Source organism: Desmodus rotundus, chromosome 5 (assembly GCF_022682495.2).
Source record: "Desmodus rotundus isolate HL8 chromosome 5, HLdesRot8A.1, whole genome shotgun sequence".
Lineage (NCBI taxonomy): Eukaryota > Metazoa > Chordata > Mammalia > Chiroptera > Phyllostomidae > Desmodus > Desmodus rotundus.
The window spans coordinates 118,492,950-118,507,768 of record NC_071391.1 but is presented as its reverse complement, the minus strand read 5'-3'; the positions used below and the strand labels follow the sequence as shown (position 1 = coordinate 118,507,768).

General features: G+C 44.4%; 1 protein-coding gene across 1 annotated transcript in view; it reads left to right on the top strand.

Annotated features, from left to right (window-relative positions):
* Positions 1-14,819, top strand: part of TGFA (transforming growth factor alpha) — a 102,301-nt gene that overhangs the window by 71,723 nt on the left and 15,759 nt on the right. Inside the window, exon 3 of the mRNA XM_024558497.4 lies at positions 12,275-12,395. Coding sequence (XP_024414265.1) covers positions 12,275-12,395 — 121 coding nt within the window. The remainder of the gene's footprint in view (positions 1-12,274; positions 12,396-14,819) is intronic.

Here is a 14,819-nt window from a genome sequence, read left to right as displayed (position 1 = left end):
CTCTGGTGCTGGTTCCCGAGTGGGTGGGCTTGTGCACGCCCTAGGCCCCTGTGGGTCTCTTCAACAACCTCTCCTGTGAGGCTGGGAGTCTCTCCTGCTGCCTCCTCAACCCCCATGGGCGTTTTCAATCAAAGGTTTGAGGCTTTATTTCCCCGAGCTGGAGCCCTGGGTTACGTGGTCTGCTTTGCTCCCCGCCGTTTGTCCAGTTTATCTGTGCGTGAATGTGGGGCCGCTGGGTGCTACCCGTCACTCTGCCTGCCCCGTTCTCCACCACTCTGAGTCCAGCCCTCTCGGTTTATCTGCACGAATGTGGGGCCGCAGAGTCTGCTAGTGGTCAGACTGCCTGCCCTGTTGGTCCCACACTCTGCCAGTCTCGGTCCCACCACAGCAACACAAGTCCTCTCCACCCCGGCTGCCCGTCTCTTCCCCTCCTACCGGTCTGGATGAATGTTTATTTTTAATTTCCTTGTTGTCAGACTTCCTTGCCATTCGATTTTCTGTCAGTTCTGGTAGTGTGAGGAGACGCAGTGTGTCTACCTACACCGCCATCTTGGTTCTCTGATTCTTCAGAACCTTTTTAATTTAATGTAGTCCCATTTGTTTACTTTTTCCTTTATTTCCTTTGCTCTAGGAGATATATTGGCAAAAATATTGCTACATGGCATGTCTGAAATTTTACAGCCCATGTTTTCCACTAGGACTTTTATGTTATCATGATGTATATTTAAGTCCTTTATCCATTTTGAGTTTATTCTGGTGTATGGTTTAAGTTGATGATAAAGTTTCATTTTTTTGCATTTACCAGTCCAGTTCTCCCAACACCATTTACTGAAAAGGCTATTTTTACTCCATTGTATGCTCCTGCCCCCTTTGTCAAATATTAATTGACCATGAAGACATGGGCTCATTTCTGGGCTCCTGTTCTGTTCCATTGGTCTATGTGTGTGTTCTTTTGCCAGTACCAGACTATCTTGATTGCAGGGCCTTGTGGTATAGTTTAATATCAGATATTGTGATCCCTCCAACTTTGTTCTTCTTTCTCAGGATTACTGAGGCTATTCAGGGTCTTTTTTGATTCCATATGAATTTTTGGAACATTTGTTCTAGATCTGTGAAATATTCCATTGGTATTTTAATAGGAATTCAAAATATTGGCAAACTGGATCCAGCAATACATTAAACAGATCATATACCAAGATCAACTGGTATTTATCGCAGGGTTGCAAGGATGGTATAACATACACAAATCAATCAACATAATGCATCACATAAACAAAGTGAAAGACAAAAATCACATGATCATATCAATAAATGCTGAAAAAGCATTTGACAAAATCTGGCACCCATTTAAGACAACACTCAGCAAAGTGGGAATAGAGGGAAGATACCTCAACATACTAAAGGCCACATATGAGAGACCTACAGCCAACATCATACTCAAGGGACAAAAACTAAAAGTATTTCCCTTAAGATTAGGAACAAGACAAGGGTGCCCACTTTCACCTCTCTTATTCAACATAGTGCTGGAAGCCCTAGCCACAGCAATTAGACTAGGAAAAGAAATAAAAGGCATCTAAATTGGAAAGAAGGAAGTAAAACTGTCATTCACAGATGATATGATAGTGTACATAGAAAACCTTATAATCTTTACCTAAAAACTACTCCACCTAATAAGGGAATTTGGCAAAATAGCAGGCTGCAAAATCAACATTCAGAAATCAATGGCATTCTTCTATACCAAAAAATGAAGCATCAGGAAGAGAAACTAAGGAAAAAAATCACATTTACTATAGCAACAAGAAAAATAAAGTACCTAGGAATAAGTTTAACCAAGGATGTAAAAGACCTGTACTTGGAAAACTATAGACCACTGAAGAAAGAAATTGTGGAAGATACAAATAAATGGAAGCATACACTGTGTTCATGGTTGGAAGAATTAACATCATTAAAATGTGCATACTACCCAAAGCAATTTATAGATTCAGTGCTTTCAGTCTTAAGGACAAGTCTTTTTCAGCTTAAGAAAGTTCTCTTCCATTATTTATTTGATAACGATGTCAACCTTAGTTTGCTTTTTCTTTTAGCATTATTATTATCATCTGTATATTGGATCATTTAGTTCTGTTTTTCAGACTTCTTTTTTCTCATTTTTTAAAATTATATTTTATTATTTATGTTACTACAGTTGCTCCATTTTTTTCCCTTTGCCCCCTCCATATAGCAACACCCCCCCGACACACACACACACACACACACAAACACACACACTTCCTTTTCTCATTATATTTGTCTTTATGTCCTTCTGAGTTCTGGGAGAAATTTCCCAAGTCACTTTTTCCATTTCACTGATTTGATTTACTGTAATATCCAATCTGTTGCTTACTGGTCTATTCAAAATTGGTTGCCATATTTCTTCATCTCCATACAGCTGCTTACTTAGAGCTCCCTGCTCATTTTATAGATGCAATGTCAGCTTCAGTCTTGAAGACACAAGCTAGAAATTATCCAACATCTTCCTCCACTTCTTAGGAGTAGAGAAAGTCATTGGAATTCTTCATGAATGTTTATACATGTTCTTGTATAATGAATTTTTTCATGTGGCCAGCAATTCCTTGCATAATCACCATTACAAAGACAAGATAGTAACATGATTTATCTTAGTGCAGATTTAAATCTAGATTCCTAAAAGACCAGTCTTCTATAAAATTACAATTCTATCTGTGAGTAAAACAGCAAAAAAAAATGTTATTTAAACATTAGTCATGTTTATAATTTTGTGGGGTTTTAATTTTAAATCATGTTTATTTTACAACTCTAAAATGTTTGTTTTATAACATTTGGAAAATTATAAAAGAAAAATGATTGCCCATAACCCCACCACACTCTCAATATCTCAGTGTATTTCTTCTGGAAGATAATCTCAATTGATGGGCTTTTATCTACAGGCAAGCAGAAATCATCTATATAAAACTCAGACAAAAAAGGAAGAGTCACGTTTTTGTCATGGGACAAAGTCCCAGCCAGAAATTCACATTGACGTTTTTAAGGGTTTTGAGCTTTGCCATAAATTTACCTCTGGATGCCTCAGTTTCTTTGCTTAAAATGAAAAGTATCCTTCATTCATCCAGGCTGCATCTGCAGACTGTAAATGAAAAAGCCATCTGTCAAAAGTTCTGAGGGCATAGAATGTTCTAGAAAAACAGTTGTAGTGCTTACAAGTATTTAGTGTAGAGTGTTTGAAGGGATTATGGTTCAAAGACTCAACAAGAGGAAGCATTTTTTCCTAAGGGTAAATTTTGGGTTTTCTGCCAACCATTTTACCTAACAATTTTGATATTAATAAAAAAAAAAGAGAACAGAGACACAGAGTCTTGCAAAGCCAGGTAGCCGGGGGCTCCAACGGGGTTCTTCCTCCAACAAAGCCAAAACAGAATTCCCCATCCAGCAGGACTTGGCTCCAGTTTCCAGAACCGTTCACGTTCTGGCTCAACGCTGGCTGATGAGAGCCAAACTGAGATATCCTTGTTTACCTTGTAGATAGAAATTTGAAGTGAATTATTTGCAAAATACTGGTTGACACCCAAGAGGATGTAATTAGAATAAGGGGCTTTCTGGTTTGAAGATACGAAAGAAAGAAATGCTTGTCTCTTTGAAATGAAATTATTAAATAGTAAAAGAGAGAGGAGATTTGGCATTTAGTTTTCAAAGCAAAATTATGACATGTAATTTTCTTAGTTGTTTTTTTTTTCTTAAAATTACTAAGGCCAGGGCAAGTATAGAAGGCACAACCTGGGGGCTGGAGGACAGTTTGTGAGGAAGAAGAGGAACTCGGTGGGGAGGAGGTAATCATCTATGTCTGGTGCATTTCCCTTCTATTTCCATCTCATTTTAACCCATAATGAATCTAAACTGCAGTCTGGGGACTCCATGGGGTATTGCACGCCTGCCTCCCCTTCCTTCTGCCCTTTGGGGGAGGAAGTAGTGTTACAAGAGGGAGATTGGTGCAGGTAAGAAGCCATGTTGAAATATGTATGCTTTGCATCTTTAGATGAATATGCCCAGACTCTGGTTTTATTCCATACTTCACATGATTTATTTTAGATTCCTAAGGTCTCTTTAATAATTAAAGCCATTTTGCCTTGGAACTTTTAGCTCTTAATTCTAAAATTTCCCCTGATAATTTCCTGGTAATTTCTGATTTGTTTATTCTTCAAATGAAAGAGTTGTCTTAACTGTGGAAGGTGCCATAAGGATTTCTTTATCCTCAACTCATTCATTCATGTTCTCTCTCTCTCTCTCTCTCTCTCTCACACACACACACACACACACCCTCTGATGTGACAATGTGATGTATTAGAGAGAGAAAAATCTTTAGGGACAGCCAACCATGAGTTCTGGTTTCAGTTCTGCCAACATGAACAGTCTTGACCTTCCTTGGCTTCACTTTCCTTATCTGTAAGAGTGGGATGGTAATGACTACCTCACAGGATTTTTGTGAGAATTAGGTAGAATTCTCTATATAAAGTGCTGGGCACAGTGCTTGCAGTTGGTAGATAATTTACTAATAGTATCTACTATTAATAACAATAGTCACCATCACTCAGCATCATCATAGTCCAGAACCTCAGAAAAACAGTGGGGGGGGAGGGGAATGCAGACAACTGTAATTGAACAACAATAAAGTAATTTAAAAAAAGAAAGAAAATCCACATTGGGATAAAAACTCTAAGTCCAAGTACTTTAGATGGAATATGAACCTAGCAAAGTATTTCTGTGTTCATGCTATCTGATTCTCTTCTACCTGCGGGACTAGAAAAAGGTACCAAAAGTGATGCAGATTCTGCCTTTGCCTTCAGAATAAGCACAAGGATGAACCCCATTGGAGTCAAATACCACTGGCGACTTTCTCTCTGAATGTGTCTGTTTCTCCATCAGACACACACGCTGTGTCACTGATAACCAATGCCCTTGTAGGAAAGCAGAAAATGTGTTGTCTACTGCTTTACTGATAACTTTCTTTCAGTTTGGTTCCCTAACACCTGATATCCTTTGGGTTTTATCCAAAGAAAAATGACCAGAGAAAATTAAATTAATTCAGATGTTCCCTTAGGCTCCCCCGGCATCTTGTTTAGTGCTACAAAAGCAATTCAAGAGTCCATCTGAGCACTGCTGTGAGCCAGAAGCTCCCAATCTCTGGGCATGACTGCCATCTGGCCCAGAGGCTGGGGCTCTGCTCGGGTAGACTTCATGGGGCAGCCCCCACCCTACTTCCTTCCAGCTACTGCTCAATTAATCATCATCCATAGACATCTGAAAATCTCTCTGTCATCTATTTCTGTTTTGCAGCCACGGCTCCCTTGTGGGAATAATAAGTTCCATATGTTCAGTTCCCCACTCCTCCCCCAGACAAAGTGATACTTCCTCTTTACTTGCCCCTTTCTGATTACTAGAAACTGTCTACAAGTATTCCCCTTCCTTGCTGCCACATGATATGTACATTTGATTACATGCCTTCCCATCACTTGTCTTCCTGGCCCTGAATAGCATCCTAATTCTCTACAGCTCTTTATTCTCTTAAAATCAGAAAGAACTGGGATAAAATTCCATTTCAAGTACTTCCTAGTTACGTATCTGTTGGCAAGGTTATCTAAGCTTTAGTTTTGTTTTCTCATCTGAAAAGCAGAGACTGGTGCTTCTTGCCCCGTAGGGTGGTTAAAGGTTTGATGAGACAATACAGTGTCCATGTCCATGAATGGGGTAGAGGGGTGGGCAGGGTCTAAAGGTAGTTTAAGATCAGGGAGGGGTTAAGTTCAAATAGGGTCATAATTAGCCAGTATTGGAAAAGATAACTGAAAACTTAGAAACCTTGGGTTCAAGGATTATGTTATAGGAAAAAGTACGTATTTTTGAAATATAGGAGTTACTCTCAGGAAATTGAAAATCTTGAGGTGGAGGGCTGTATTGACTTTATGGCTAAAAATGGCTTTATGCTCCCCACCCTCGTCGAGAGGGATGGCAGGAGGAATTACAGCACTACTTCATCACCTTTGTCTTCCATTGCTTCACTACAATGAAAGCGCCTTCTCTCTTAAGTGATGGCACTGTGAAGCCAAACTGTTTTCAAATTGCTTTATATCTATTCCTTTTAAAGTACTTTCTGTCTTGGTTTTAACAGTGAATGAGTTCAGTGATTATATTTATCTTATTCCACCACTGCACACACATCCCCAAAACAGCAAAATCGATTTCTCCTTGTTGATCGGTAATCCTTGAGAATAGGATGAGCTTCCTTCTCTTGCTGTAAATGTGACTGGGATGACCTTTCTGTACTCAGCTGACTTCTACTGCTCATTTGAAAACTGCTCTCTTGCTCTCTGTCCTCTCAAACAGCCTCGGGAAATGCCCTTATTGATTAGCTTTCTTGACAGGCATTCCGCTCTGGGGTGAAGGTCAGTGATGTTGCCACACTCGATACTGACAATGCTCTTCCTCTTCGGGATCACTTATAAAACTTCTCAGCATTCTTATCATCATCCCACCCCCACCCCACCCCAAAATGCCTGGGACCAGGGTGCCTGCCCATCAGTTTCCATCTGGAGAGGCTCCCGTGCTCTACCCCACTGACTTCTCTAAGTTCTGCCTTAGCATTCCCACCACCACCCTGTGTTACCCCTTTGTACCAGCCTCTTCTGCATGTGCTGGCTAACTTGGAGGTTTTGCATTGTCTCCTGTGAGCTTGGAGTTCCATCCCTGTAAAATGGGCCATGCTGGCCTGAAGCGAGCCTTCCATGTCCCAGAACTGAGGCTAGAACCACGTGGGACTCTAGCCTGGTACTGCAGTAGAATGGCCGCCTTGGCACCGGGGAGCATCAGAGTGCAGATGTCAGCTGTGTACACTCCCCTGGCGTCATCAGGGCCTGCTTGCTGACTCCCCTCTTCATTTAATTAATCTACTGCCTTTTCTCCTAGACATTCCAGAAGCATTAATTGGCTTTGCCATTGTATTGTCTAAGAGAGAAATTTAGTCCCAGGTCAAAAACCTTGGCTGAAAGTTCCTACTAAAAAGCCAAGCATCGTTATTAAATTGTCAGAAAGTCAGCTGTGATATTTGAGGAAGTAATGAAATGGCTAAAAACAATGTAAGCTTCCTATTGGTTCACAACTTCTGGCATCTAGAGAAGGGCATGCGGAGCCATGGCCCCAGCCAGCTCCCATCCACCAGCACAGCAGAAAGTCCAATTCAGGCTGCTTTAAAATGGGGGCAATTATACTTGGTGGTGCCGGTGCCATTCTCCAGGGAGCAAGGTCGTCGGAAGGAGCTGTCCAGATGACTGACCCCTCCTGTGAATTGAATCTATGGTTTCTGTGTCCCTCGATTGCTATTCCAGACCCTCTACCCATCAGTGCAGCTAGGCTCCAGGCCCTCTTAGTGGGTCCATGGTCTCCAGGTAAAGCTTCGCAGCTTCCCCAGACAACAGTGGTGTCTATGAGATGTGTGTGAAGTTAACACGTTGGAGAGGCCTCTCATAAATTTCGGAGCAACAGGCACTGAGCAGCTCTGAACCTCCAGTTGCCAGTGGGGTCAGTATGAGGTCTGTTCTGAAAACTGGAACATTTGATTTTCCAATCAGCCTTGGGTGCTCATCAGACTCTGTGCCTGGAGGAGACGGGTACAGGGTCCAGAGCCCTGGGGAATGGGACCAGCCCTCTGCCCTCGGTCTGGGCTCCATGGGGGCCTTCTTGGAGTTTCCCTGTTGACCTTCACTGCCTTCCTTTTCTAAATGAGTGTTTTTTTCCCATTTTAAGTGTCTAGGCCTTTCCTTGCTTCACTTGAAATTCCTTGAGTTTTCAGAAAGAAGACAAAAAAAAATTAAGAGGAAGAGAGGGAAAGAATGGAGGAAGGTAGAGGAAATATGGAGGGAGGGAAAAAGAGACAGAGAGGCTAAGAGACTCATCCTCTGGGAAGATGCTGGGAATTTGAGGATTTCATTGGAAAGGTCATTTTTACCTGTTACTGAGCAAATCCTCTACTTGTTGTGACCACCTAGTCTGCCTGGATTCATGAGATGCTGTAAGAATAGCACCTGGCACTCAGAAAGTGGTAACTCCTCTTCTCCCTCCCCTCCACAACCTTCCTCAGAGTCCCTTTCTTCCTGGACTTGGTGAAGCTCCGGGAACATTGATAGGGGTGGTTTTGTCAGCCTGGCCTGACCATGGTGCGCTGTGCATTTCCTTTGCCGATTCTGGTGGTATCTGAGACAACTGCCTTTAAAACCCACAAAACAAGAACAATTGTTCCCAACGAGAGCGTTGTGATGTGCTTTGCACTTTGCACAGAGCTTTTAGGGGCATTTGTCCATGAGGCTACCCAGGTGCACTGAGGGCAGACAAGCCCCCTGCCACTCCTTGTCTGTGGCTGGCTCACCCTGCAGTAGCAAAGTCAGAACAGAGGGCCAGAACGTGGCTCACCCTCAGAACTGTTGTTGGTGCCCTGCCCCCTGTCCACTTCTCACGTGCAGACCACATCCCCCAAAGCGGCAGAATGTGCTGTTGGAATGAGAACCCACCCCTCACATTACATACATTGAAATTCTCAGGGTTGAGGCCAGGACTGCACCCTATGCAGAGTGTTGAACTAAATACTCACTTTTAAGATGTTTGTGGTTATATCAGGGGGAAAAAACACATGTAACAGGACAGAAACAGTTAAGTTTACATAAGTATGTACATTGTGTGCTTACATAGTTCTAAGCAGTAGATTAGAGATGAATTTTATTCTAAGATGTTTTTTATTCTACGTTGTCATTTACAAAAGTTTTCTACATAATGTGTCACTATTGTCATCAGGAAAAAAGATATTAAAAATAAAGTCTTTTCATTATCTTGATAATCATGTAGCATCGAGCTTTCTTGCTCTCTCCTTGGCACCTGTGGTTGTATCAGAAAGATGAGCTTGTAGAGGAGCAGGAGCTCCCGTCCTCACCTGGTCTCGACTACAGAGAGCAAAATCGGCACCCTTAGCTGCCATCACTGTGACTGTGGCATGGAGTGTCCTCATTGACTGGGCTCTTTGGCTTCTTAGTGAGCTGTGAGAAGGGCAGAGATGGTTTCCCTTGGCGGCTGCTTCTGCATTGTCTTTGGGGGAATGTGAAGGGTGTCATCCACCATAGCACACGAAGTCCTCTTCAGAAGCAGCCGCAGAAGAGAAGCTGCTCTCTGACTTGGGCAAAGCTGAGCCTGTCCTGCATGCGCAAAACAGAAGCATTTCTATCTAGTGAATGGTGTACGTCCTTGCTCAGACTGCTAGAGGACATAGAGCTGGATCCACCACTCGGCTCCAGCACGTGCAAGTGACTTTCTGATGCTTGTCTTCAAATATAAACCGATAACTGACTTCTTGGTTCTTTTCAACCCCTACCTTTATTTTCCTTTGCCCAGATATCTCTATTCCCTTCTCACTACCTGTTTCTGGCTCCATTTCTTCCTCTCTTCCCCCTCCCTCCCCTCCCTTGTTTGTCTCCCTGTCTCTCTCTCCACCTTCGTATGTCTCTGTGTCTATCTCCCTCCTTCCCTTTTCCCTTCCTGTGTGTGTCTCCTCTCCCTCACTCCCTCCCCATCTCTCTTCCTCTCTCTTTCACATGCACACATACACAAAATCTTTTCCACTTGTGTCCTCTTTTTATGGTATCCATTTTTATAAAGCCTCCTAAGTCATTTATGAGAAGAGATAAAATATAAATACACGACAGTGATGTTGAGTCTACTGCTCACCAGTGTTAGAGAGTATTGTTCCCGAGGGAGGCAGATCCAGAGTTTGTCTTTCAGTATTTCTATCGACCTGACACTTTACCACGAAAGAACTTCCTCCAACAGATTTCTGGCTTTAGCATCACACAGGAGTTTGAATTCGTGAAAGATGAGCTGTTCCAGAAAGGATCCCTTTGGGGGCCCCTGTCATATTCCGTCTCTGAGAGGCCTTTGTCTCTACCCTCTTCTTTGTTGTTGTTTCCTGTGTAATCAAACATTAACAAGTTTCCCAGAGGGCAAACGGTACTGTATATGAAATCTATCGCAAGCCTGACTTTCAAAAAAGCATCTGGAGAGCATGTCACCCAGATTCCTGGGCCCCACCCCAAAGATCCTAATTCGGTAGGTCTGGTGTGGGGCCATAAACTTGGCTTCCTAACACGCTTCAGGAAAGTGAAGCCACTGGTCCACAGACCGCATGTTGAACCCCTGGCAAGGGACTCCCCCTAACCATTTGGAGGTGGTTGTCTAAATGGCCTTTTGTAGAGCTTATCAAAAGCCTTTTTCAAAGTCTAAATCAAATCAGATCCACAGGGGCTAGTCTCTAGCCCCTTCATCTTGCCATGTTCACTCCCTGACGAGTTTAGTAAACACAGAGGAGCCAGTTTTGTGAATTACAGCAGACCCTTCCAGTGTCTACTGTCAGCGAGTGGCCAGCCTACTCGTCAACCACCCAGGCCTGGGACTCGCAGCCAAAGCAGTTGGGCAGCCAAGGCAGTTGGACCCATGTCCTGGAGACTGCTGTTGGCCAGGGACATGCTGCAGCCAGGAGGAGCAGGGCTGGCGGCAGCCCTGAGTGGACATTTCCACCTGGCTTTGGGCTTCCAGTTTGTCCTTACATGTGAAAGTAGCTGTCATTAAAGGCTAAAGGGGGCACTTGGACTTTTAGTCACACTGTACTGAATTTATGGAGGGAGGGGGAGATTATGTACTATAGTGGTCTTATCACATATGGGACTCCATCAGCATCTTGGATTGTCGGTGATGGTAACAGCAACACTAACAGCTGAGTGATAAGTAGCAGGCAGTTTGTTGAGTATGGCAGGAATCAAGCTTTGCCTCATTCAGCCTCAGAGCCATCCACCAGGCAGGTGGGTTCCTGATCCTGTGGAAGCCCAAGCAGGCTAGAAAAGTTCAAGTACTTCTTCCAGATGGCAGAGGCAGGATTCAAACCCATTACTCTCTGCCTCCCAAAGCCCATGCACATAACAACCACTAAGTGCCATCTTGCCTTCTGCATCAAGGATTCTGTTGTAGGTTTAGCCTCTGCTTTTTCCACTGGGGTATGAGATTTCCAAAATCATGACACTTCTAGAAGCAATCCATGAATAGGAAGGCAGAAGTGTGAGTTTAATGTTCAGTGGTGGTCTAGAACCCCACAATCTAAGATGGGCTGCCTTTTCTCAAAGAGCAAGAGTTCCAAGAACATCTTTTCAAAAAAAAATTAGAAAGACCCACTACCCAAATACCTAAAACACAAGCATAAGAGGACCTTTTGAAAGAAGCAATGGAAACTACATCTACCATGCCATCTTGAAATAGCTACCATAATCTCAGGTTTATTTGGACAAAACAAGGCTATTGTAACTTAATAAAATAAATCCAAAGTGATGCACTTTGGGCTGGTCCACAGGTCTCTTCGTGTATTTTTCCTTACAATGCTCCTGGCTGGCTATTTTCATTCCTGTCTGAAAGCCAAGGAAGGAGACCCCTGAGAGATTTGGCAATGCTCCTGGCTCTTGAGAGTTATGGGTGTCAAGGCCGTAAGTAGGACTGGTCTCTGTGCCCCCCAACTCTGTTCGCTTTCCCTCTCCCCCAAGCTTTCCCATTACTGTCTGTGCTGCCCCCAGTTGGACTTCTGTGCCTCTAGTCACCTTCATGGCCTAACCATGCCATGCCCACCACCCCACAGAAGCCCAGCTACCCTCTTCACGTAGAGCCTTTCAGACTTCTCCACGTTGGTTTCAGCAGAATCATACCATACAGAACATCTTGGAAATGCACCTAATTTTCAGTAATGTATGACGAACATCTCTTTACATCATGAATGCAAAAGCATCGGTTTAGTGGTTATATAGTACTCTTCTGGGTTCTCACATTTCAAACAGATTTTTGTGAAGGCCATCTTAAAAAAAAAAAAAAGATCACCGTCACTTTGCAAAAAAGCAAAATTAGGTCCCTTTGGGATAGTAGCCTTTAAATAGTAAAATGGCTCTGGCATCTCTGACTCACACAGAATCTTGTGGAGAGGCTGTTTTGTTTTCTACAAAGATAAATAAATAAATAAAGCCCTGCTGGAAAGCACTCGATGTAGGAGTTGCTAGTTCTGGGCTGGCCGGTAGAAAGTGAGAGCTATGGAATGACCGGAAATCCCAGCCCTCAGGGCTCTGTTCCTCCCGACCGGTAGGTGCCGGCAGGTACATCATCCTGGACTGTGGGTCTGAGCCAATGTCTTTTCTCTCCTCAGCAAACCCACCCATGGCCGCAGCTGTGGTGTCTTATTTTAATGACTGCCCGGATTCCCACAGTCAGTTCTGCTTTCATGGAACCTGCAGGTTTTTGGTGCAGGAGGACAAGCCAGCGTGTGTGTAAGTATCCCCTGGTGTCCTGGGGCTCTGGGGCAGGGGCGGCCCAGTAACCAATTAAAAGAACGTCTCCACAAGGCATGCCAGAAGCCCCCGAGACTCCTGGAGCCTAACATGTTGGAGGATCAAAACCCAACTGGTGAAAAATTCAGGTTCCAGGGCCCCAGCCCAGAGCCACTGAGGCAGAACCCCTGGGGGCCTGGAGCCTGGAGATCTGCATTTTAACATGCATCTCAGACAAGTACTGGGTTCAGCAAAGTCTGAAAATACCTGGATTCAAGTTTAATTCACTACTTAGAATTTCTGGAGGGCAAGGCACTGAGTTGGATCCTTAGAGTAGCCGGAGTCTCTAAGATGAAGTCTCTGCCCTGTGGCATGTTTAGACGCAGCTAACAAAATCAGTGGAAATGTATGCAAAGGGTTAGTGTACACAAGTGGCAACAGAACCAGGCACAGCCTAGAAATAAAGATGCGTGCCAGAGCACAGTGGTTTCCACACCAGGCTGAGCAAGAGCCCCCTGCAGAGGCTTCTTAAAGTATACCTGAGCCCCACCCCAACCCCCCGAATCAGAGTCTGTAGGAATGGGACCCGGGAGCCACATTAGTTGAGAGCCACCAGCCATGGTCAGCCAGACTGGGGGAGAAGGGCCCTTGAGGAAAGCTTTCCAGAGCAGGTGCTGGGGGTTGGCTGGTGGGGAGAACAGAGAGGTTACTCCAGGCCTGAGTGTCAGGAACCTGCTGTCCCCAGTCAGTGCAGCCACAGCAGGAAGGAGACGAAATTGAAGACAAAGGGGAGGCCAGAGCCTGCTGGAAGTGAGCCTTTATTCTGTAGGCAGCGGGAGCCATGTCAGCTTTGCAAAGGGATGTTTTAAGAAAATTAATCTGTCCACACCAGAAAACTATTAGGTGGCCCTATACTCAACATTGGCACTATGGACATTTAGGGCTGGATAATCCTTTGTCATAGGGGCCAACCTGAGCACTAAAGGATGTTAGCATCATCCCTGGCCTCTACCTGCCAGATGCCGGTAGCACCACCACCCATAGTCTTGACAATCAAATATGTCTCCAGATATTGCCAAATGTCCTGGGGGGGAGGGGTGCAAAATCACCCACTGCCCTCATTAAGGACCACCCATCAATATGAAGTTGGCATTTTATAGGTCAAAAATGGTTGAAAGTCTACAATTTCATGGGGTCCAACCTAATAGTACCAACAAATGATACTAAGTGTTAATAAAAGGTAACATTTATTGAGCTTTTGCTCATGCCAGTCACCATTCCAAGAACAATCCCTGTGTTAACTTATGTAATCTTCCTAATGATCCCATCAGATAGGCACAGAGAGGCTGTGCCCGGGTTATATACCGAAGCTTACATTCAAACCCAGACTGGCTCCTGAAGCTGAGTCCATAAACATGATGATTAAGAATATCAAATGCATTAGCCCAAGAGAGCTTGTGGCAGTACATGGCCGTGGGTGGGGCTTCCTTCTTTCTGAGGTGTGGCTGTGTGGGCCTGAGCAGCCCATAAGGGTGCCTCTGAGCCTCACCTGGAGAGTCACACTGGCCACCTTCATCCTGGAGGAAGGACTGTGTGACGCTCCCAGGTCATGTCTGCAGAGCTCAGAGCCCCTCCCACCCCATAAATACAAGGCACAATGATGATAATAGTCACCGTCATTATTCCTTATTATCATTCTTATTAAAACACACATAGGGGCCCTGGGGGACTGATGGGGTTGTTTTTGTCAGCAGCCCAAGGTCATTGTGGAATAACACTGGCCCTGGAGGAAGTGCTGCCTCTTGGCCCAGATATCAGGAACGATCCCATTAGCAGGCAGAAGGCATTGTCCCCCTCCAGCAGCACCCAATGCTGAGCCATCAGGAGGCTGCCCCTGGCTGTGCATTGAGAGGATCCTCTTTGGAGAGAGAGGGCAAGTCTCTGCTGAGTTCTGATAAACTCTGTCCCAAGCTCGGTCTTTTTCTCCTCAAGTGCCTTCCCCACCAGATCAGGGGGCTGGTGTAAACTTTCCGAGAATATGCAACCTCCAGCGTGGGTCAGCAGATGAGCCAAAGCAATAACTTCATCTATGGCCAAGACCCCCATCGCTGGGAAGCCTTCTGTCGTTCTTCTCAGTCTGGATCCCAAGCCCTGCTCTTGGCTCAGGGAGATACTTGTCCATCACATTTACATGCCATTACATTTTGATCATCAGGATGACTGACTGGCTGTCTCTCCTCCATTCACATTATAAATATCACTGTACGGTAATTTCTCAATATAAGCTGTAGCTAAAGCCAGGCATGGCCCCCAGCGCTCCACATGCAGTGGCTCATGGAATCCTCACAGCTCCCCTCTCAAGTAGGGGTTCTTGTCCTTATTGTATGAACGAGGAAACCGAGCCAGCTCAGGGAAGTTAAGCAA